The sequence below is a fragment of the Phodopus roborovskii genome, unplaced genomic scaffold (genome assembly GCF_943737965.1).
Source record: "Phodopus roborovskii unplaced genomic scaffold, PHOROB, whole genome shotgun sequence".
Lineage (NCBI taxonomy): Eukaryota > Metazoa > Chordata > Mammalia > Rodentia > Cricetidae > Phodopus > Phodopus roborovskii.
The window spans coordinates 57,058,100-57,081,341 of record NW_026126511.1 but is presented as its reverse complement, the minus strand read 5'-3'; the positions used below and the strand labels follow the sequence as shown (position 1 = coordinate 57,081,341).

The 23,242-nt window shown below is 45.7% G+C and overlaps 1 protein-coding gene across 1 annotated transcript; it reads left to right on the top strand.

Annotated features, from left to right (window-relative positions):
- Nucleotides 1-10,004: 10,004 nt before the first annotated feature.
- Nucleotides 10,005-22,856, top strand: LOC127230387 (dehydrogenase/reductase SDR family member 4). Its single transcript, XM_051195685.1, has 8 exons — nt 10,005-10,168; nt 11,137-11,314; nt 15,927-16,028; nt 18,235-18,305; nt 18,397-18,448; nt 18,714-18,848; nt 19,240-19,295; nt 22,329-22,856. Exons 1-8 carry the CDS (start codon nt 10,038-10,040, stop codon nt 22,441-22,443), a joined length of 840 nt encoding a protein of 279 aa, XP_051051642.1. The 5' UTR covers nt 10,005-10,037; the 3' UTR covers nt 22,444-22,856.
- Nucleotides 22,857-23,242: the final 386 nt, after the last annotated feature.

The window sequence follows — 23,242 nt, the reverse complement described above, 5'->3', positions numbered from 1 at the left end:
TACATGTTTGCCGCTGCCATTTTTCTCTGGTATCTGGCATGTTGTGAATGGGTGGGAGGAGCCCACTGACCTTAATGTGATTATTTCATGGAAACATACATTCTATTGGGCATTTTTTGCCAGTGGACTATTATGAAAATGATTTCTTCCTAAACTGTACTGTTTAACTGAAGCAATGATTTTATACAATAATAGTGTTAGTTTAAATAGAATCTTGATGAATGAGGATTTTAATATATATAGTAAGGGGTTATGATAGAGGTTAGCTTAGTGGGAAATCCAATATAAGTTAAAGCAAGATATGGTGGTGTTCCCACCCATGATAAAGCAGGGGCTGCAGAGGATAAAAAAATAAGAACAAGGAAATGTCACACAGTTAGTTTCTCTTGAATAACCATACTTAGGTTAATGATTAAGAAAAACAGTTGAGTCCCAGAAGCCCAGCTAGCTCAAATTCTTTAATCTAGATGTTGGGAGATGTGTTCACAGGTTTTAGTGTGCACCATAACTAAAACAACGCTCTAAATAACGACTTAAAGTTAGGCTAAGATGTTTTTGTTAATGGCTTTGAGGTGAAAAGTATATATTGGAAAACAATTTAAAGGCACACTTTTAGTAGATTAACAAGGGACTGATTGGGGTCAGAGAACAGCAGCAGTGGCTGGCGGCCTGGCAACCGCTGCCTGGCATGCCTTTTTAGCTAGCACGGGTTAGAGATCAAGGGTGATGAAGAATCCCTTGTGCCCATTTGGGCCCTCAGCTTCCTGTTATAAAAAACTGTTGATGAGTGGGTATGCACCCTGAAGATTTAAAGTAGAGCTGACTGGTGTTTTTCTTATATAAAAGTTTAGACTTGCGATTCTTCTACGATTTCTTATAAGATTACCTTTTGAGATGAATAATAAAGTAACTGATCTTTTCTTCATAACTACAAAATGCAGCCTGCCAGAAGAAAAAAAAGAAGAAGAAAGAAAAAAAAAGCTGGCTAAGAAAATACCTTGCTTGCTTTCACTCCTTTAATCCGTAACGCGTTGCTGGTATGAATGTATGTGGGTTCTTGAAACAACTTGTTTTTCATCTGTAATACATAAAATGTTTAATCATGTGAGGGGTATGCAAAAACATGCTGTTTTTCCCTTGTATTCATTATAATCATTCCCTTTAAAAATAGAATGTAACCACATTGTAATTTTTGTATGGCTTGAAAGATTCTTCTGGGGTATATAAGCTGTAAGGGAAAAACAAAGGCAGGAGCAAGGATAACACCAGGGGATAATGAGAAGGGAGACATCAAGAGAGACAGAAGGGAAGCATCACAAGAATGGAGCAGAACACCCAATGGAGAGAATAATAAAATGAAGAACTAAACTTCGACCCTCAGGAGAGTCCTTGTCTGTCTGTCTGTCTGTCCAGTAGTTTGCCTGTTCTGCATCTCCTCTTCAGTTTCTCTGACCTAATGAAGGCTTGCCACTCATCAGCACACTAGGTGAGATCCTGAAATGTTGGAGATGTGAGTACTTCCCTTTTGCCCTGACCCCAGAAAGTTAAGATTAGCCCCTCTCACTGGCCCCAGAGAATTAAGCTTTACTCCTTCAAATAGGAAAGTCAAATTGAGTGATTAATTCACCAACTCCATGACTCCCCCTGAAACCCTGAGCTTCTGGAGGCTGGTCCTCAGGGCAGTGGTAGTATGTGGTGTGTGTGCTGTATTCATGTGACATGTGTGATATGGTATGGTGTGGTGTGTGTGACATGGTATGATGCGGTGTGGTGTGTATGAGATATGTTATGGTGTATGTATGGCAAAGTGTGTGTAGTGTATGTGTGGTGTGTTATGTGTGTGGGGTGGGGGTGTGGTGGGTATGGGGTGGTGTGTATGATGTGTGTGTGATGTGTGTGGTGTGGTATAATGTGGTGTGTGTGGTTATGTGGTGGGGTATGGTGTAGCATGATATGGTATGATTTGGCATGTGTAGTGTGTGTGGTGTGGTGTGTAAATGTGTGTGTGATGTATATATGTATGTGTGATGTGGGGTATGTGTGTGTTATCCTTAGGATGGGATCTTAACTGTTGGAGGAGAGACAAAGGTTGACATCTTGTGTCTTCTCTCTCATTGGCCACTAAAGTCCCTCACTGAACCTGAAGCTCACTGATTTGGAAGACTAGCTAGTTCCCAGTCCCCTGGGAGCCTTCTGTCTTCACCTCCACAGTACTGGGCTTATATGTACAGCTAGAGACACTGACACTGACTTTAAAAAAAAAAAAGAAAAGAAAAGAAAAGAAAATGTGGTACACGCCTTCAATCCCAGCACTCAAGAGGCAGAGGCACAAGGATCTCTGTGAGTTCGAGGCCAGCCTGGTCTACAGAGTGAGTTCCATGACAGGCTCCAAAGCCACAGAGAAACCCTGCCTCAAAAAAAAAAAAAAAAAAAAAAAAAAAAAAAAAAATGGCTTCTGGGAATCTGAATTCAGGCCCTCGTGCTCAAGTGGCTTATTTTACTGAGTCGTTTCTCTTGCCCCTCCTTTTTTTAGACTCTGGTTCTTTAAGTTGCCCAAGCAAAACTTGAACCCTTGGTTCCTGCCTTAGCCAAGCCACTGTGATTATGGGCCTGTGCCACCAGGCCAGATAATTCTCTCTCTTTTTTAGCTCAAAGGGCAGAAAATTTATGCCTTCGGTTTTGTTTAAAGTATTGAAGTCAAATAGTCTATGCAGTGAAACTGGAGTGAGCAGAGCATATTAACGGGGGGGGGGGGCATGCGCATCTTCCCTTCATTCTCAGGGAGCTCTTGCAGAGTTTAAAGCATAGCCAGTTCTGCCAGAAATTTGATCTTCCCAACAGAGAAAAAGCAAGGAAATAGACAGCTTTGTCCTCTGGCGAGGCTTGTGAACAGCTGATTTATTTGTACCCTAGGCGTCTTACTCTGTCCCCAATGCAAGGGAAGGCAGCTGAAACTACTCGCATGATAATGTCAAATGTTATCTCCAGAGAGGCCAGACTGGCCACCTCTAGGGAAATGATTCTCCTTTTAATGTGGATTTAGATTGCTGTGTGCGTGTGTGCGTGTGTGTGTGTGTGTGTGTGTGTGTGTGTGTGTGTGTGTGTGTGTGTGTGTTATTTGGCCCAGAAATTCTTTGCAGTAAAATAAAATGCTTCAAGAAGGGGGTACATTTTTTTAACACATTGCATCATAAGGATCTCCATAAAAACATGCATGAAACCAGCCTCAGACTGCTAAGCCCACCCCAAAATTCTCTGTATAGATCCTCCTTGAATAATTCAAACTGGCAGGAACTGCAGTGACAGGATTCTTGCCTCAGAGTGCTCTGAAGTCTCTACTTTGTGCGGGAGGGGGGAATACACCTTTGAGGTGGTGCCCCAGGAATATTAGGAGTGGGCTCTGCACTGTAAGACTTAAGAGGGTTGGGGACGTAGATCAGTTGGGAGAGCTTTTGCCTGGTGTGCACCAAGTCCTATATTCAATTCCCAGTGTTGTAGTGTAGTATGGTGGTGTAGGTCTGTAACCCTGTCACCTGGGTGGTGAAGGCAGGAGGAGCCAAGATCAAAGTTAGCCTCAGCTCTATAGCAAGTTCAAGGCCAGCCTGGGATGCTTGAAACTGTGAGGGGTAGGGGTGCAAAGAAAGAAAATACATATATCCTCAGCAAAGGAGACATGTGGGAGGATGATGTAACCCTGTGAGAGGGGAAGGAAGGAAGGACAAGGATGAGGAGGTGTGGGTGTGCTGGCAAGCACCAGCCCACCCAGGACCTCCAGAATGAAAGTCGTCCTTTGTGAAGCAGAAGTTCGCTGTCCCTGTGGCTCCCTGAGAAGACTGTCACTTCCATTCAAAGGATGAAGTGGCCCTGAGGGAATTAGCAGCTGGCTGCATGTTCACAGCTCAACAGGATGCCACAGCTGGGCTCTGAGTCCTGCCCAAGAAGAACTGAACACCACACCTTCAGCATCAAACGCTGCCTGCATCTCCGGGAACCATCTGTGCAGGAGGACAGGAGAGAGCACAGTTCTGAAAACAAGGCTGGGAGTCAGTCGTGACCATAGGGGCCCAGTGAGAATGTACATCCTGCATCCTCCTTGCGGAGAGGGGGCTATGTTGTGCTTCTTTCTGTGTCGTGACTCGTTCATATCTTCAATGGAGTTCTTGGCGGAATGGCAGCGTGAGAAACAAAGGAGAAGATGACGGAGCAAGTGTGGCGGTCATCGCCTCAGCCCTGCCCCACAGCCTGCATCTCAGCTCCCATATGGAAACCACACGAGGACCAAAATCCTAGACTTTCCACAAGTGGCCAGAAGCAGAGAGCACCGCCTACTGGACGCCCCACCCCAAATGCAGGCAGAGAAAGCCACCTGGAGCAGCCTGACCCATGAGAGCCTTCTATCCCAAAGAGACTACATAGATGATTACCAAATAGCTTTCCCAAACAACTGCCTAAATATAGGCCATGAGAGGAAAGGAAATGTAAAAAAAAAAAAAAAAAAAAAAAAAAAAAGAAGAAGTTTAACGAGTTATACTTAAGTGCTTGAAATGGTACATAGGACAATATTTTACAAAGCTAATATCCCAGGCCAGGCCCTGGTAGGCAAAGACTATATCCTTCTCTGGCAATTATAGATCCAGTCACTGTTTTGTTTTGTTTTGTTTTGGCGGAGTTATTTTGTTAATGCAAGTTATTCTTGTTCATTTATAGTTGGGGATTGTTTATTTTTATTCACTTTTTATTTAGTTTTGGTCTTTTGAAACAGGGTCTGGATAACCCCAGATTCGTGGTGACCCTCCTGCCTCTGCCTCCTGTGAGCCAGGAGGATAGGTGTTTCCCACCTCCTACTCATTTGGTGGTGGTGATTATTTAAAGCTAATCAGTTACCAACATTTTAAAAATAAAATATCCTGTATTAATACCCGGCTTTGTTTAAAAATTCCACAGGACCTATAATCTCCGTGGATTTATATTTACCACAGAACTTAAGCAATCAGCGGTTTAAGCCATATGTTCTGTGTGTGTGGTAGGTAAAAACATCTTAAATAAAGACAAGCCATTAATCCCAGTACTCGGGATGCTGTATGTAGTTCAAGGCCATGGTGGTCTACAGGAAGCACTATGTCTCAAGAAGGAAAGGGAAGAAAAAGAGAGGAAGGAGTCCATCAAAACTGATAAAACATTTCCAAAGGAAATTTGACTTTTACTGGTTTAAAACATTTGATCCAGACTGCAAATATATGTGCACTAAAGTGTTCATCAGTAGGAGACTGACTAAACATTTTATTGTGTAGACAACCCATATAACAGGGTCTTGTGCACCTATTTTTAAAAGTAAGGAATACAGTAGCTCTATCGTAACATTCCCCAAGAAGCTCTTTTAAGAAGAGGTAAAATAAAGAAAACAATGAATAACTGAAGGACAGTATGTACAGTGTCATCCCACTTGTAGGAATGATTTTAATGTATATGGGTGTTTTGCCTACATGCATATCTATGCATGTGCACATCCCTGATACCCTCAGAGGCCATAAAAAGGCATCAGATGGCATCAGGTTCCCTGGGACTGGAGTTACAGACAGTTGTGAGCTGCCATGTGGGTATCAGGAATGGAACCCAGGTCCCCTGGCAGAGCAGCCAGTGCTCTTAACCACTGAGCCATCTCTCCAGCCCCTAACTTCTACTTTTCACAGCGTTCCATTTCATTTTAAAACCATGACATATGTATTTAAATGATTAAAACAAAAACAGGGGCTTAAAAAAATGTACCTCGTGTGTATGAGACCCTGGTTTGATTCCTCAGCCCCAAAAGGAAACACACAAAAGTGAAAAATACAATATTCTTTGTTTTTTGTTTTGTTTTGTTTTTCGAGATAGGGTGTCTCTGTATTACTCTGGAGGCTGTCCTGGCACTCGCTCTGTAGACCAGGCCGGCCTTGAACTCACAGAGATCCGCCTGCCTCTGCCTCCCAAGTGCTGGGACTAAAGGTATATGCCACCAATGCCCAGCACAAGATACAATAGTCTTAAAAGCAAAGTTTTACATCAGAAGAAATCGCTTTCTATGGAAGCTAACTTGTGAGGAAATCCCATCAATGCTAGGACAGTCAAATGTAGCTCCACAGTACTGGCAGTAGCAGGCTGTCATGACTCCTCCTGCTTCCACGCCATGGCCCATGGCACTCCATTAGAAACCAACAATGAGTTAATAAATATTTAAACCACCTGACACTTGATAGCACTTACTGAGGCCTCGATATGTGAGGCCGGTAACACTCCTATCATCATTCCCGCTTGGCAGCGGTCCCAACCATACATCAGCCTTTCCGCATTGCCCAGTCCTGATCGATCTCAATCAGGCCTCAGTCAATGACCAACCTAGAGTGCCTACTGCAAAAATGCATGCAAAAAGCTCATGCCGGATGAAATCTCTATGAGCCCCTGTCATGCCATGAAGATAGAAGCCTCCTTGTACAACAACTTCACATCCTACATATGTGTGTTCTCCCAAAAGATGCCCTAATCCACCTTCAACAGCCTCCTTAATAAGAAACAGAAGCTTGAGACCCTACACTTCTTGCCTTCCTTCTGCCCTTTTCTCTTCACAGATTCCTCTCCCTAACATTCCCTGTGCTCTTACAAAAGAAAAAGTGGTGAAGGCCAAATTCCTACCCTGCCTTTATGAAAAGGACACCACACTATTATGACATGACTCTCCCCTGTGTCCTTGTCACCCTCACCCACTTACCATCCTTCCCATCCTCTGTTAGATACACCCTGCAGGCCTGTCCCACCAAGCCAGGCTTTGAGAGCTCCTACTAGAGTCCATTTTGTGCCCCAGGGTCCCAGCTCCACACACACACAGGTGACAGTCTGGGAAGAGTTCCCATGGTGCATTAGCTGGAGTGAGTGAGAGAGTGTGGTGCTTTCTAGCACCTCAGACTGAGGTGCACCAGGTAGTCCTTTTCCTCCTACACAAGGCCTCCTGTCTCATCTCTTCAGGATGCGCTGAGCAACACAACTGCAACTTCTCTGCTGAGAAGCCCTCCGTAAATCTAGTTTGTGCTGGTTACATCACTTGTCATCCATATACAACCCCCACAACAACTGCTTTGTGCTTTGTCTTCTCAGCTGATATGTGTGTGTGTGTGTGTGTGTGTGTGTGTGTGTGTGTATGATCTATATAATGATTCTTTTTTGTTTTAGACAGAGTTTCTCTATGTAGTCCTGGCTATCCTGGAACTAGCTCTGTAGATCAGGCTGGCCTGGAACTCACAGAGATATGCTTGCTCCTACCTCCCAGATGCTGGGATTAAAGGTACAGTGTGACACTTTAGTAAATACAAATTCTGTTAAATGTCAAACCCCAGAACTGTATCTCACAGACTTACTAATTGTGCACACTGCATAAGGTTGACCAGATGGTGATTTCACTAACTAACAACACTTTTCTAAAACCATCATTTGAGCTGGGCATGGTGGTGCATGCCTTTAATCCCAGCACCTGGGAGGCAGACATAGGTGGATCTCTGAGTTTGAAGACAACCTGGTCTACAGAAAGTTCAGGACAGCCAGAACTACACAGAGAAATCTTGCCTCAAAAATAAATAAATTAAATAAATAAATAATAAACCCATCTGCTTTTATCATCTTTTCTAAAAAGAAAAGACTAATATCAAAAAGAGGCAAGCACAAATCCCAGAATTAACTACTACTAACTAGTTTCATTAGCGTTACAAAACTCACTGTATTGTCTTTACATTACTTATTTTGCCTCGGAGTCAAAAAATGTTGCCAGGGACAAACACTGCTTTTCAGCCTGGAATTTGGAACCCCAGGGGTGGAACAAGTTTAGTCACTTGTGCCTGGTTCTGTTGAGGCATCTCTGAGGTACATTCTAAGCTGTCCAAATTCACTAATTCTTCCAGGAACCCATGAGAGAGATCACTTCAGCCCACATGGCAGCAAATGGAGGCTGAAGTCTTGGACTTAGAATTTATGGTTGGTGAGCATTCTATTCATCATCTCCACATTCTCCGTGCACAGGCGAAGCATCTGGCCTGTGGCAGCCATAACTATTGTATCATGACAATAATTACTGTGGAGTTAGTAGTTTACAGTTAATAAAGCACTTTCATGTTTAGCAGATATTTATTGAACTAGACTAGAAGGGAAGAGCTGAGGATTAGTGGGCACAGGAAGTCTGAGCACCCCCGGTCCCCATATTTCCACCACTGCTTAGGGAACTCTTCAGCATCCTTGCTGCCACTATAAACTGGCAGGTCCTCTCAGATGGAACCTGGACCTCCATCCTTTCACACTGGGTATCACAGTGATCTTTTCTGCCTGTCTGAAGATGGAAGACTCAGTGGTTTTCAACCTTCCTAATGCTGTGACCCTTTAATAGTTCCTCATGCTGTGATGACCCCACATAAAGTTATTTTGGTTGCTTCACAACTGTAATTTTGCTATTGTTATGAATAGTAACGTAAATACCTGATGTTTCTGATGGTCTTGGGTGATTCCAAGGGATCATGACCCAGAGGTTAAGAACTACAGCAGTAGGCTTATGAGCTAGAGGGAAAAGTGGTATCAGGCCCAGGCCAGCTCATAACCTATCACATTTGTCTCCTAATCTCATTTCTCACTGAATTGATCCTGTGAGGAGCACAAGCCTTGCCTCCACAGGCAGTCTCAAAATATCCATTCACCCTTCACATGCATGGTGTGTGTGTGTGTGTGTGTGTGTGTGTGTGTGTGTGTGTGTGTGTGTTGAAAGAAGGTAGATACACTTAGTTGCTATAACAAATGTTATATTTTTTATTATGCTGAGGGTCACTTTTAGGTTCACATCCAAATTCCCAACTATGGTCCTAAGCTTATCTCCCCAAGTCTGCTCACCTATGGGACAATGTATCTAGCTGGAGGTCAGGTCCAATCTCTAACAGAAGTGTCTGACCTGAGGATCAGGATCTTGGGAGAGACTCTCCAGGTGCAAGGTAAGATCAAGGTGGTCTCTCCAGATGTGCAGAGCAGAGCTTTGCTCTTGATCTCTGCTTGTATGCTGCCCAGTGGTGTCCTGTGCTCTAGGACTGCGTCTGGTTATCTTGAGTGAGTGGTATCAGCGGCTTCTGGTTATCAGGCACAGCCTTGCGTGAAGTGAGCTTCCTAAGCTATTTTCACAATTCTGAAGGCATTTTGTACCATGCTTATTACAGTGTGCTGGGGGGGAGGGGTATACATGCGTGTGCGCGCGCGCGTGTGTGTGTGTGCGTGTGTGTGTGTGTGTGTGTGTGTGTGTGTGTGTGCATGTAGAAACCAGAGGCAAACATGGAGTGCTTCCTATCTATCCGTCTTATCTTTTTCTTGAATCAGGCTCTTTCACTAAGCCTGAAGCTCACAGATTTGGCAAAAGCAGCTAGCCAGAAACCTCCCCATCATCCTGTCGCTGTCTCCCCAAAGCTACAATTACAGCTGTTAGCTGACACACCCTTTTTATGTTGATGCTGAGGATCTTTCTTGTTCAGTAAGCCCTTTACCAAGTGAGTTATCTCCGCAGCCTCTCATATAAACTCAAGCTTCTTTGAAAGAATTATTTAAAGTTTTTAAAGAAGCAAAAGAAAAGTCAAAGCTTCCTCCACCGAAACTCGCCACCCTCCCTCCCTCCAACCCCCACCCCTCCCCCAAAAATGGTGGGCCAACAGAAGTGTGAGGAGCCCTGGGGCACAGAGAAGCCTGAAGGTTCCTGCAGAGAAGAGCAGTGGGCTGGCCTACAGGAAACTTGGACTGGGAACTTGCGGGGGAGTCCCTAGCCGGAGGAGGGTAGTGATCGACCCGGCGCGGGGTGCCAGCAGGGAGCGCTCGCAGCCGCAGCGGCTCCCCCTTGGCCCGGGATCTCGCGGAACAAGTCCTGGAAGTCCGGGCGGGCAGTCTATAGAGGCAGGACTCTCGCCCTTCGCCCTAGCGTTCTCCCTCCCTTTGATCTGTCACTTCCCGTAACAGAGTTCGACCCACCTCTCACTCCACCCCCCGCCTGAACTATGCAAAGAGCGGGATTGCTGCTGGGTAGCTGGACTCAAGCGTGGAAGTCGGTGAGGATGGCCAGCTCCGGGGTGACTCGCCGGAACCCACTCTCGAATAAAGTGGCCCTGGTCACTGCCTCCACCGACGGGTGAGTACGGTGTCTCCATGCAGAAACAAGTGTTCTTTAACTCCTGGACTCTTGTCCACAGGCCTCAAAGACGGCCAGAGGCCTGCCAGGAGATACAAAGGAAACAAACCCCACAATGGATCTGAAATCTCTTCGAATCCCCAACCTGACCCTGCCACCAACCAGCCCCTTTTGACACTGCTGCCTTTCGCGTTGAGACAGCAGGACACTGCCGAGTGTACCCAGGCCCCCATGCTCCTAGGCTGCCCCAATCAATAGCTCCACCTAGAGTGTGGGAAGACCAAAACAAACAAGGTTTCAAAGCTTCTGCTCTGACCACCCCACTGACAGCCCTCCCCAGTAACCACACCCCTTACCTAGATGAGCAGGAAGATCCTGTGTACAGATCTTTGCTTAGGTCTGTATATTTTGGCCCACGGTGCCCAGCCTGTCTCGCCCACCACCCTTTATCTATCCTTTTCATCCCCACAAGACTTGGGTAGATAAAACTTCCTCACAAACTTAGAATAGAGATGTATATGAAAAGCTAACACCTGGCAATTGTAAAATGTGTAATTGATATTTACATTTTGAGCCATGTTTTTCCATGAAGGCCCCCAAATCTAACAAAAGATAGAATATTGAGGTTGTGGTCTGGTAAGAGAGACACGGGCTCCTTCAAGCAAGACCCTCAAGCCACTGCCAGAGCAACTACTGAATACTCATCTCATTTCTCTCCCTCTTTCCTAACTGTGGTAGATCATGTCAGGTCATGGGAACCAGGGTGAAAGATAAGGTCATAATAAAATTATCTGACTTACCTTCTATCTGTAGCAGTAAGCCTACCCTTCCTAATAGAAACACGTGGAGCTCAAACACAGGGAGAGTGACAATCCAAAGCCAGAAGTCTGAATCCAGAGCCCATGTGTGTCCTCATCCTTTTCCCTGTTGTAGAGACCTCGACAGTGTATCTCTTTTTGTACTTGTAGGATTGGCTTCGCCATCGCCCGACGTCTGGCTGAGGATGGGGCCCATGTAGTCGTTAGCAGCCGCAAACAGGAGAATGTGGACCGGGCAGTGGCCACACTCCAAGGAGAGGGGCTAAGTGTGACTGGGATCGTATGCCATGTGGGAAAGCCAGAGGATCGAGAAAGGCTGGTAACAACGGTGAGCAGGGAAGATATGGGCATTGGGCCAAGAGATGACAGAAAGGAGGCAACCTGTACCTTCATCCCTGACTTTTAAGACAACCCTGGTGAGATGCAACCCAGCATTCACTTCTGCCAGCATTTCCAGTGCCCATATCCAAACTAGTCCACCAATAATTTTTAAATATTTATTTTTATTATTTTTAATTATGAGTATGGTAGGGAGGGTGTTTGTGGGTACAGGTTCCTGTAGAACCCAAAAGAGAACCTTGAGTCCTGTGGAGCTGGTGGGTTTGAGCCATGGGATGTGGGTGCTGGGATCGTCCTCGGGCCCTTTGTGAGTACATCCTCATAAACATCGAGCCATCTCCCCAGCCTCTCACCATTACATTTTTATTGTGTGCCTTTTTCTGTTACATCTGCATCCTAAAGTCTAAGAACAGCCAGATTCTCCCAGCCAGAGAGGTGATTCAACCTTGCAAGATCCCTTAGACATCCCCCAAAAAATGGCTGGACCTGATTCTTTAGGTTGAGCTAATAAGTGTCCCCTTGTTCTTTGACTTACAGAGCTCATAGGTGCTTGTAAGAGGCAGCTCACTGTGTTCCTTGTGCCTACTATGAGCCATTTCTTTTGTGTAGAGCTTTATGCAGGTTTTTGGTGGAAGTTGGGGGTTGAGGCAGGATCTGGTGCTGGAGCTAGAGTGGAGTGGAATTCACTTTGTAGCCTAGTCTAGCCATGAACTTGCTTCCCCTGTGCTGGAAGCACAAATGTGAGCCACCATACCCAGGCAAGGACTATTCTCCCTATATTTACAGAGACTGGGTCACATACTGAAGACACCTCTCCCCTCTCACAGCCTGAAGGGAAAGATCTGTGATTCAGCCAGGCCTACCCTTCTTTTGGTGCCTACAGACTAGGCACTTCCCCCATCTATGTGGTACCAGCCCTTAGATACCCAAATTAACTTTAGTCTAAGCCGGTGTCAGGCTTGACACTTGGCACCAGGCTCCAACTGTGTAAGAAAATATGAACTATGCTACAGAAAAGGTATATCTTCACCCAAACCCCAAAGTGCAAGGGAGGTCCTACCAGCACAGAGAAAGCTCCGCCTGTGAATACACTGGGCAGTGGGCAGAAATAATTTGGGCAGTCGTCTTGAAAGAGAGGAACCTTAAACAACAGTTGACTGAACTGTGAAGGATAAAATAAGATGATTTCATTTTTATTATTTGTTTGTATTTTATGTGTATGAGACTTTTTTGCCTGCATGTATGTCTGTACACCATGTGTTCCATGCCCATGGGATTCAGAAGATGGTGCCATATCCCTTGGAACTGGAATTACAGACAGTTGTGAGCCACTATGCAAATTCTGGGTACCAATCCAGGGTCCTCTATAAGATCAAACAGTGCTGTTAACCACTGAGCCATCTCTCCATCCCCAAGATAATTCCATTTTTCAAGAGCTGTTGACAGATACTTAAATGTGTTTTTCAAAGGGCCAACTATGAGTCCAAGGAATTTGTATTGCCTGGCATGGACCACTGGAAGAGCCTGAGTATGTAGTCTTGATCCTGGGAAGCTGGGGCCAATTAGTGACAGCCATTTAAACAAATATAGCACGTGTATGTGTGCATGAGCATGTGCACACATGTACGTACACACACACACACACACACACCCAGTGCTGGGGTCAAACCCAGAGCCATGTGCAATTTCATGTCAAAATCCTATGGAGTGGGAAGGCTTGGGAGATGGTCCAGCCATTAAATCTCTTGCTCTTGACTAAGGTTCAAGCTCCCTGGCCCACATAAATGTCAGGTATGTCTAGGGGCTCTCCTGTAATGGCAGCCTCAGAAGACAGACATGGGATCCCCAGAGCAGTCTCTGGGTTTGATTGGCAGAACTTGACTCAAAAGAATAAAGTGTAATAGCAGCCAAAGGAAGTTCCTGACATCAACCTCAGGCCTCACACACATGCACCCACATATTACCATGCAAATACACATAAAAGAAGAAAGACTTTATAAAGAAAATATCCTGTGGCCATGCAGTGGTAGCACGCGCCTTTAATCCCAGCTCTCGGAGGCAGAGGAAGGTGGATCTCTGTAAATTCAAGGCCAACCTGGCCTACACACACACACACACACACACACACACACACACACACATGCATGCACATGCATGCACACTCACACACACTGGCCACCAGCAAGTCCACTTAGCAAATCCTGCAGCCCTGGCTCTGAAGTCCAGCTTGAGTTAGACTTCAAGAAATGAGTAGTAATAGGCAGATAGGATGAGGATGGGGCTCCAGTGACCCTGATAAATGAGCAAACAGCCAAGGACTGAAGGGAAGAGGGGAGCTCTGTCAGTCCTCAGCCAAGAGCTAGAACTTGGAAGTAGGCTACATGGGTGGGACTCAGTGACTTCCTCAGCCTCCCAAAAGAGTATCAATGACTGCATAGCATCTAGAACCCATGTGAAGCTTGGAGCAAGATGAAAATGATTTAAAGAAGGATAATCTGGCAAAGGTGATGATTAACACAGAAGATGCTAAGAATGTCAGTGAAGAAGCCATTGGCTGTCATCCAGGTCTAGGGCAGTGGCAAAGGGACCAGCATGAGCTACTCAAGAGACAGTGGGAACGAAGATTTTTCTAACCACATGTCAAGAAATGAAAAATAGGAGAGGCGAGCCACGTACATATGTGGTATACACTCATAGACATGCACACATAAACACACATAAAAAATAAAACTGTCGGGGAGTTGGTACAACGGATATCAGGGTGGAGGGTGATGGGGTCACCGTCGGCAGTTTGAGATGTTCTCTTTCTGTGTCCGCTGCTACCCTGCAGTGGTTACTGATCATAACCTCCCACCCTGCACACTGTGTGGTGAGACAAGCTGTGTGGACCTCCCACTTGATAATACTTTGTTTTAAATAAATGTCAAAATAGACATATTTAAGCACATCACAGTGGTCATACAGTGTGGAGTAAACTGTGAGAGACATCAATGTGGTCTTTTCTCATTCAACATTTTTTTGGGAGGATGGCTTTTTATATTTTGAGACAGGGTCTTGTTCTATAGCTCAGCCGGACCGCAAACCTGTGATCCTTCTGCTTCAGCTTTCCCAAAGCTGGGATCACAAGCGTAGACTACCATATCATCATATCACATCATATCACTTCTGAAGAACCTTTATGGTTCTGTGATGCTCAGTCTGTGATGGCAGGCCTGAAAGGGAGGGGACACCGAAGTCAGAAGAGGGACAACCCCCTGCTTATCCTCTCCCCCTCCCCAGACATTCACAGAGCGTGACATACATCACTTTCCTTCTGTTCTGTTCTTGACAGTCACACACCATCAGGCTTTTTGCACAAGGCAGGTAACTGAGACTTTGGGCTACAACACCAAAATTTAGAATGCTTGAGCAAGTATTGGTCGGTAGTGGCTTTAAAGGAGTCTGTGACTTTAAATTTTTGTTAAATGAATGAATTGACAGTCTGGGTATTCCTTTAGCAGTGTAGAAACAACTGAGCTTAGCACCTAGTTATCGAGAATAATTGGTTAAAAGGAGAAGCTAGCAGATGGTGTGCATGGCTAATAACACCCCTCCTCTGCCAAATTGGAGGCACAAAGTTGATTGAGGGCCCATGGCATGCTATTTGCCCAAGGCTTCAAATTTGCCAGGTCTGGGCAAATACAAAGCCTGGCTTTAAGCTGGCTTCTAACTACTGACAACGCTTGTTGGCATGCTCTCCCAGCCCTTCACCACCTATTTACAACATACTGAGGGGGTGAGAAAGCTCCCTTCTTGGCTTTCTTGGTTTAATCCTCAGTTTCTGCCTTGCCTCTTCTCTACCACGGGGCCAAAAAGAGAAAGGAAAATGATATCAAAGTTGAGTGTGAAACTGCTTTAAACCACCACAGCTCTCCTGCACAGCTGGTTTCATGATGACCCCAGCTGGCTTCTGGGGAGCCCCTAGGACTCCGATCTCTGCTAGAGTTGGAATCTGACCTCAGTTCAGCCACCACTTTGTAACATGAGGGGGGGGTTCCCTTTACCTCTCCCAAACACCAAGGAAGTGAGCCACCTGCCTAAATGTCCCTACAGAATGATAGCTGAATTACAGCCTTTAAAAAATGGACTTCCTTGAACCTAGGAGGCATCACTTCCACCATGAGGAAATTGGGCTAGAATGGTCCTTCCCCAGGATCTCTCTTCATTCAGGTACATGTGGATAGGATGGCTTTGAGGTTGTGGTAAAACACTCAAGGAAAATAGTATTCGATAGGTACTTGAGGAAATGAGCTGGGACTCAAGAGGAGGTCTGGAAATAGATTCGAGGCGAGAAGTGAAGATAGAATGAAGGCGCTCACTAAAGAGAAGTGTAAAAAAAAAAAAAAGAACAAAAAGTCAGAGATGCCCTTAGAAGAGGAGGTAGATTAAGAAACGCACAGAAATAATAGCTTCAACTGTCAGTAGAGCTGAGGGTGCCTTTAGAGAGGACACGCTTTGAGAAAGGCATTTGACAACTGCTCCTGAGAGGGAACTCCTGCCAACAACGATGACCGCACCTCCCTGCTGTCGCTATAGCCCTGACTCACCTTCCTCCTCTCTAGGCTGTGAAGCTTCATCAAGGGATTGATATCCTGGTCTCCAATGCTGCTGTCAACCCTTTCTTTGGAAACATACTGGACACCACAGAGGAGGTGTGGGACAAGGTGAGAGAAAGCTAAAGCTGCAGCAGGGCACTGGCCTTAGAAACCAGTCAGCACAGACTTGGCCGGCCTGCAGAATGCTTTCTTCCAGAGTGTAGATGTGAATGGTTCACCAAGGGCTATGCCAAGTCCTGAGCTTGGGAAAGTGTGGAGGGTGGTGGCTTCCCATGCCCTGCTTGTGTCTTTCACCTCTGCTTTTCCCTAGCTTTGTCTGCTGTCATTTGTCTGTGCCAGCCATCTCTGCTTCCATCCCCACTCTTTCCCCTGGCCTGCTCAACCATGCCCTTCTTCCTAGTTTGTTTCCAACAGAAACATGACAGTTAAGAGGCCACCAATACTATGCTTAAACTTACCCATCCACCGTTCCCTTCTCAGCTGTTGGAAAGGAATGTGTTTTCATTGGTTGGGAATGTTAGTAACTGCTGTTGGCTGAAATGTCAATTTTGGTGAAATTATAGAAGGTACATTATAGCATACAGCCTTTGGATATGGCCTGTTTGTTCTCATTCTAACCGCACTGCTAAGAAAAGTCTAGGTGCCTAAAAGGTGCTGGGATGTTGGTCTTCAGATGAACATGTGTTGTCACATCATATTCATAATGTAATTTGCCCATCTACATACACCTTTAATGATAAAGCTGTTATCTAAGGCCACTATTCCCTTGTGATTTGGATATGCTAAATTCTTATAATCCCCCTGTAGATTTCTCAACATGGAAGTGTAAGGATAGCAACAAAACAAAACAAAAAGTGTAGCTTATCAGTGTTCCAAACATAAAGACCAAAGTACCAAAATTTCTTCAGTGAGCCAGTTTTGGTTAAGATATTTTTTAAAGTAAACAGGCCTCTTTTGGGAAAAGTCAAATAAAGTTCAGTTTGTAGATCAGTAATTTTTCTTCTCCTTTTTATTTTAAAAGTTTTCTTTTTAATTTGTTGTTTTGTTTTTGTTTTTCAAGACAGGATTTCTTTGTGTACCCCTGACTGGAACTTACTCTGTAGACCAGGCTGACCTAGAATTCACTGAGATCCACCTGCCTCTACATCCTGAGTACTGGGATTAAAAGTGTGCACCACCAGCATCCAACATACATTTAAAAAAAAAAAAAAAAAAAGTTTATGTTTTGCCTGTATTTGTATCTGTGCACCACATGCATGCAGTGCTCACAGAGGCCAGAAGGGAGCACTGGCTAACCTGGACGTCAGACCTCCAGTGTGCCTGTCATCTCAGTATTCAGCTGAATCCTTGAGCTCTAGGTTCAGTGACAGAACCTGTCTCAAAATACAGTAAGTTGGAGTAGCAGTTGAGGGAAATACCCTGCACTGACATCTGACCTCCTCCCCACAAAAATATTAAATAATGTTGAGCGTGAAATCCCAGCAGTAAGGAGACTGAGACAGGAGGATTGCCATGAGTTCAAGGCCAGCCTGGGCTACAGAATAAGTTCCTGGATAGCCTGGGCTGCAGAGTGAGAATATGAAACTGTACAGATGTGTGAAGAGGGTAAGTCAGGCAAAAGATAAATAACTTGAATCTAACTAAAGGATGCTGGATATTCACTGTATTTCTATTGCAAACCTTAGTAAGATTAAAAGTTTTCAGACTAAGAAGTTAGCATGCCTACAGAAGGTGAACAACCCACTACTTAGAACAATTTTAAATGTGAGATACGGGAACTGTGATTGTAGACTATACCCTGGCTCCCCCAGAGATGCTCCCGCATTATTCTACTTTCTGATAAATATTCATCCAGATGGTCCATCCTGGAGGTCCTCTTGCTTCTTCAAGGGTGGAAGCCAAGGAGGCAAGGAGACACCCAGGTGTCTCAGGTCAGGCTACATATTCCCTGAGAAGCCCAGCCTGTTATAGTACAGGTCCAGGCAACGACCCAATTCCCTGTTCCCCATACTTGGAAGAAATACTATATCCAGCTCAAAACCAAAGCAACCCTGAGAGGTCAAGCTGATTGTGGACTGGCTGGGTAGGAGAGATACTTTATCTCATCTCACCTGACTTGATGTGTCATCATCAAGTGACGAGCTGTGAGAGGCACCTACCCAGTCCTGAACCCTAGTTTCTCACACTGTTAGGTCAGCTATCCCTGAGAATCTCCATCAGCTCCAACAGGCGTTTTCAGGGAAGCTATGAAACTCCACCTCACTGTGCCCTTGCAGCAACCGCCTCATGTTGTCTTCCTTTCTGTTGGCTTCAGGTTCTGAGCATTAACGTGAAGGCTACAGCCATGTTGATAAAAGCAGTGGTGCCAGAGATGGAAAAACGAGGGTAACCGACACAAAGGGGAAGCTTGGGTGAGATGGGCCCGCATGGGCGGTGGCCTTTATGCAGAAAATAATCATCTTTCTTTCCCTTTCAGAGGTGGCTCGGTGGTAATTGTGAGTTCCATAGGAGCCTTCACTCCATTTCCTGTAAGATCCTAGCACCTCTGCCCTGTCTATTATCCTATCCCATCCACCCCTCCAACTGCCCAAAGAAGTATTTTAGCATCATTCTATCAAGTCCTCTCCCACAAAATAGACACCATGAGCCCTAACCTACCTGAGACTCCAAGGTGACTTCTGGCTGTGACCCTTCCTTACAGGAGGTGCCTTCCTGGCCCCTGCCTTCACTGTACAATAAGAACTAACAATGACCTCTAAAGTAATGGACTAACTCGTTCTCTTCTCTCCCTAGTCTCTAGGCCCTTACAACATCAGTAAATCAGCTCTGCTGGGTCTCACTAAGAACTTCGCCTCAGAGCTGGCCTCAAAGAACATTAGAGTGAACTGCTTGGCACCGGGGCTCATCAAGACTCGTTTCAGCAGTGTGGTGAGAAGGGAGAACACTGAGCCCCAGACCCCTTGAAAGGACAGGGGAGCCCAGTGCCTGAGTCCGGAGCCCCCACCCCTTCCCATTCCTGCTTCTGTGCTTTTGAGTTACTTCCCCAGACCAGACTTGCACATATTCCTTTCCTATTGGGCTCTACCGAGTGAGGGATTCCAGCTGTAGACACACTGTATCCCGTCCCCTAAAGCGGATGAGAATCGAGGAGACCAAGCAAGACCCCTGAATAAGACGTGACAAGGAGAGCAGGGAGTGGAGCAACACCAGATGAGACTGAATTGCCCCTCCCAGTTGCTGTGGGGACAGACAGCTCCCTCCCTTCTCTCCCCATGCTTTCCTCTTCTTGTACATAAAAAGAGTTCTCTTCTTCCTGCAGTTATGGAAGGATGGATCAAAAGAGGATATCATAAAAGAACGCATGCAGATTAGAAGGTAAGCTGTCACGGGTGAGGACTGGTGTGAATAAAGACAGAAGGTTCACCCCTGACTCTCAGTCCCACCGATAACACACCATGCTCCTTCTAGACTTGACAAATTCATAAATCCATCGCTCCTATGACTTGACCAAGGACACTGCTTTCATTGCAAAAAGCAAAGTAGAGCTCTCATCCGCCGTCTGCCTCTACCTTGAACCTGTGGAGACCAGAACCCAAAAGACAGTGATGTTTCCAGTGCTCAGGCAGATGATCCTACAACCCAAGCAAAATGTCTGTGAAGCCCACTGAGCAGAGACCCTGCCTGAGGAAACCGCTCCCGTTCCCGGAGGGCTGGCTGGGCCACTCAGACATTTCTGCTAGGTTTCTATTGCACTGTCACTGTGTCTCTCTGCCTTCTGGCTTCTCTAGCTTGACCCCTCAAGGACAAATGCTGACATCTTATCCAGCCTTCCTCAAGTTTTCCCCAAAGACATGCTGAAGTCAGGTATGAGTTTTAGGCCTAGGTCAGGGCATTGCCAATCTGGAGACTGCAGCGAATGCTCTAATCCAGTCCTGGCTGCACACTTGGTTTGTTTTTGTTTTGTTTTTTACTTTTCTATATGTATTTTTTTCTTATTTTACATATTGATCCCAGTTTCCTCTCCCTCCCTCCCATGCCCTGTGACCCCCTCCCATCCCATCTCCCCCACTACACATGGAGGTTGGTGCCTTCCAAGAGGGATCATCAAAATCTGTAAGTCATTTGGAGTAGGGACTAGGCCCGCCCTCCTGCCTCTAGGCTAAGGGAGTATCCCTCCATGGGGAATGTGCTCCCGAAGTCCTTTTGTGCACCAGGGATACATCCTGGTTCCACTGTCAGGTCAGAGGTCCCTTAGACTGCCCAGACCTTCTAACTGAGACCCATGTTCAGGGGGTCTGAGTCAGTACAATGCTGGTTTCCCAGCTATCAGTCTGGGGGTCCATGAGCTCCCCTTGTTCAGGCCAGCTGTCTCTGTGGGTTTCTGTAGCCTGGTCTTGATCCCTTTTCTTACCACTCCTCCCTCTTTGCAAGTAGATTCCAGGAGTTCATCTCAGTGTTTAGCTGTGGGTGTCTGCTTCTGTTTCCATCAGCTACTAGATGAGGGCTCTATGATAGCATATAAGTTAGATAACAATCTCATTTAAGGGCATTTAAGGTAGCCTTTCCACTGTTGCTCAGATTGTTAGTTGGGGTCATCCTTGTAGGTCTCCGGAAATTTCTCTAGAGTTAGTTTCCTCTTCAAACCTATAATGGTTCCTTCTATTATAGTATCTCTTTTTACTCTCTCATCTATTTGTCCTCCCCCCCCCCATCTTCCTAGTCCCACATGCTCCTCCCCTTCTCTTTCTCCTAGCTCCCTCTCTACTCACTGCTCCCAATATGCTCAGGATATCTTGTTCCTTTCCCCTTGTGAGGGACCTTATATGAATCCTCCTTGTATCCTAGTTTCTCTGGTGCTGTGAATTATAGGCTGGTGATCCTTTACTCTATGTCTAAAATCCATATATGAATGAGTACATACCATGTTCCTCTTTTTGTGACTGGGTTACCTCACTCAGGATTGTTTCTTCAAGTTCCGTCCATTTGCCCGTGAATTTCAAGATTCTGTTGTTTTTTTCTCCCCCCCCCCAGTAGTATTCCATTGTGTAAATGTGCCATATCTTCTTTATCCATTCTTCATTTGAGGGGTATCTAGGTTGCTTCCAGGTTCTTACTATTACAAATAATGCTGCTATTGCTGCTATGAACGTAGTTGAACAGATGTCTTTGTTACATGGATGTGAATCATTTGGGTAAATGCCTGAGAGCGGAATTGCTGGGTCCAGTAGTAGACTGATTCCCATTTCCCTGAGGAACCGCCATACTGATCTCCAAAATGGCTGTACGTGTTTGCACTCCCACCAGGAGTGGAGGAATGTTCCCCTTTCTCCACATCCTCTCCAGCATGAGCTGTCATAGGTGTTTCTGATTTTCTGGCTGCACATTTGAATCCTCTAGGGAAGCCCTGACAAGTGCAATTGATATAACACACTCCCAGGCACTCTTCTTTAATTGGCCCATGGTGGGATTTGCATGCCTTTTTTCCTTTCCTTTCCTTGTTTTTGAGCATCCCAATGAACTACAATGTGTAGTGAAGTTGGAGAAACACTCATGTACTCCTCCTAGTCACATACTGCCACCTCTAGAACATACAGAATCACAATACAAACACTGTGATTGAACACATTCTTATAAAATGAATATGGTCCTGAAAGGGTAAAAAAAGATTCCTGAAAAGGATCTGGATATGGAACCTGTACCAATGAAATAATTTGATCCTTCCATTTACTGTCATAAACATTATCTGACACTGGAATAGTATATATACATGCTGAGACAATTTCTTTTGAAACATGAAATAATTCTTCATCATTTTATCAGTTCCATTCTTCATTCTGGTATCTAAAAACAGTGTTTCTGTATTTAAATATAACGTGGTTTTACAGGAATCAGTATATATATATAAATTATAACCACAGAATCATAACCACCCTATTTAACAGGCAAAAATCTGTACACTCGTTCTGAAAAATCACCTCCTTCTTTTTAACTTTTTAAAAAATATGTATGGGTGGGCTGGTTTGTTTGGTTGGTTGGGTTTGGTTTTTTTCGACACAGGGTTTCTCTGTGTAGCTCTGGCTGTCCTGGAATCCTCTCTGTAGACCAGGCTGGCCTCAAACTCACAGAGATCCGCCTGCCTCTGCCTCCTGAGTGCTGGGACTAAAGGCGTGCGCCACCACGCCAGCATGTAGGCATCACATCCCATGGAACTGGAGTTTGAAACCATTGTGAGCTTCCTTGTGTGCTGGGTCCCCTGTGTCCTTTGGAAGAGCCCCTAGCTAATGCTCTTAACCACTGAGCCTCTATCTCACCAGCTCCCGTCTGATAATTCCTAAACAAATGTCATGCGCTGTGGGCCAGATGAGAGAGGCTAGCCCGGTTTACATTTGCTCTCTCCTTGTTCCCCAGGCTAGGCAAACCAGAGGATTGTGCCGGCATAGTTTCTTTCTTGTGCTCTGAAGATGCCAGTTACATCAGTGGCGAGACAGTAGTGGTTGGGGGAGGAACCCCTTCTCGCCTCTGAGGACCGCCTCTGATGACCTACAGAGAGGTTAACTCCAACTAGTGTGTGTGGGGAGGGTGCAGACCACCTTGCCTCTGCACCCTTGTGGCTGCCTAGTATTTTGTTCACCCCACAAAATCAGCTCTACCCAGTAATAAATTCCTGCTTTCTATGTGGTCAAAGTGTGGTCAGATGAGCATCCCTGCTGTTGCTATGGCCTTGTAAAAGGCTTGGGGAGGGGGGTGGAAAAGAACTTGCTGAAAAGACTGTGGCTACCTTGGTGAAGACCAAGTCCCCCTCTCCCTCCTCCTCCCCCCCCCCGGAGAATCTGAGGGAGATAGAAGGGACCTAGAGTGGAAGGAACAGAAATGGAAATTAACAATTTACAAACAAGGTACAAATAAAACGAAGATGATCTCGTTGCTCACTCTGAATCAGTGTGTGCTCATTTCTCAACGTAAGGTGCTTAGAGTATCTGAGAAGTCTGGGCAGTGCTGGGTCTCTGGATTTTCCCCAAGCCTCCTCCCAGTCTCCAAAGCCTGTGCTTGATGCTCAAGGGTGGAGGTGTCTGCCGAGCTGCCAGCCGTTGGGGGGAGGGGGTGGCTCGGGAACTCCCAAGTGCTACTCTTAGCCTCACACCCCCAGGGACTGTGCCAAAGACGCCACGGGGATCCCCAAGACTAGACTAGCGAGCAGAAAAGAACCAACTCCCTCCCTCACATTCGGACAGGTCTTTTTGCAGCATCGCCCTTGATTCAGAGTTCCCTCCAGGGTCAGCTAGGACGAGCTGAACGGTTCCTGAGCAGGAAGGAGGGGGAGG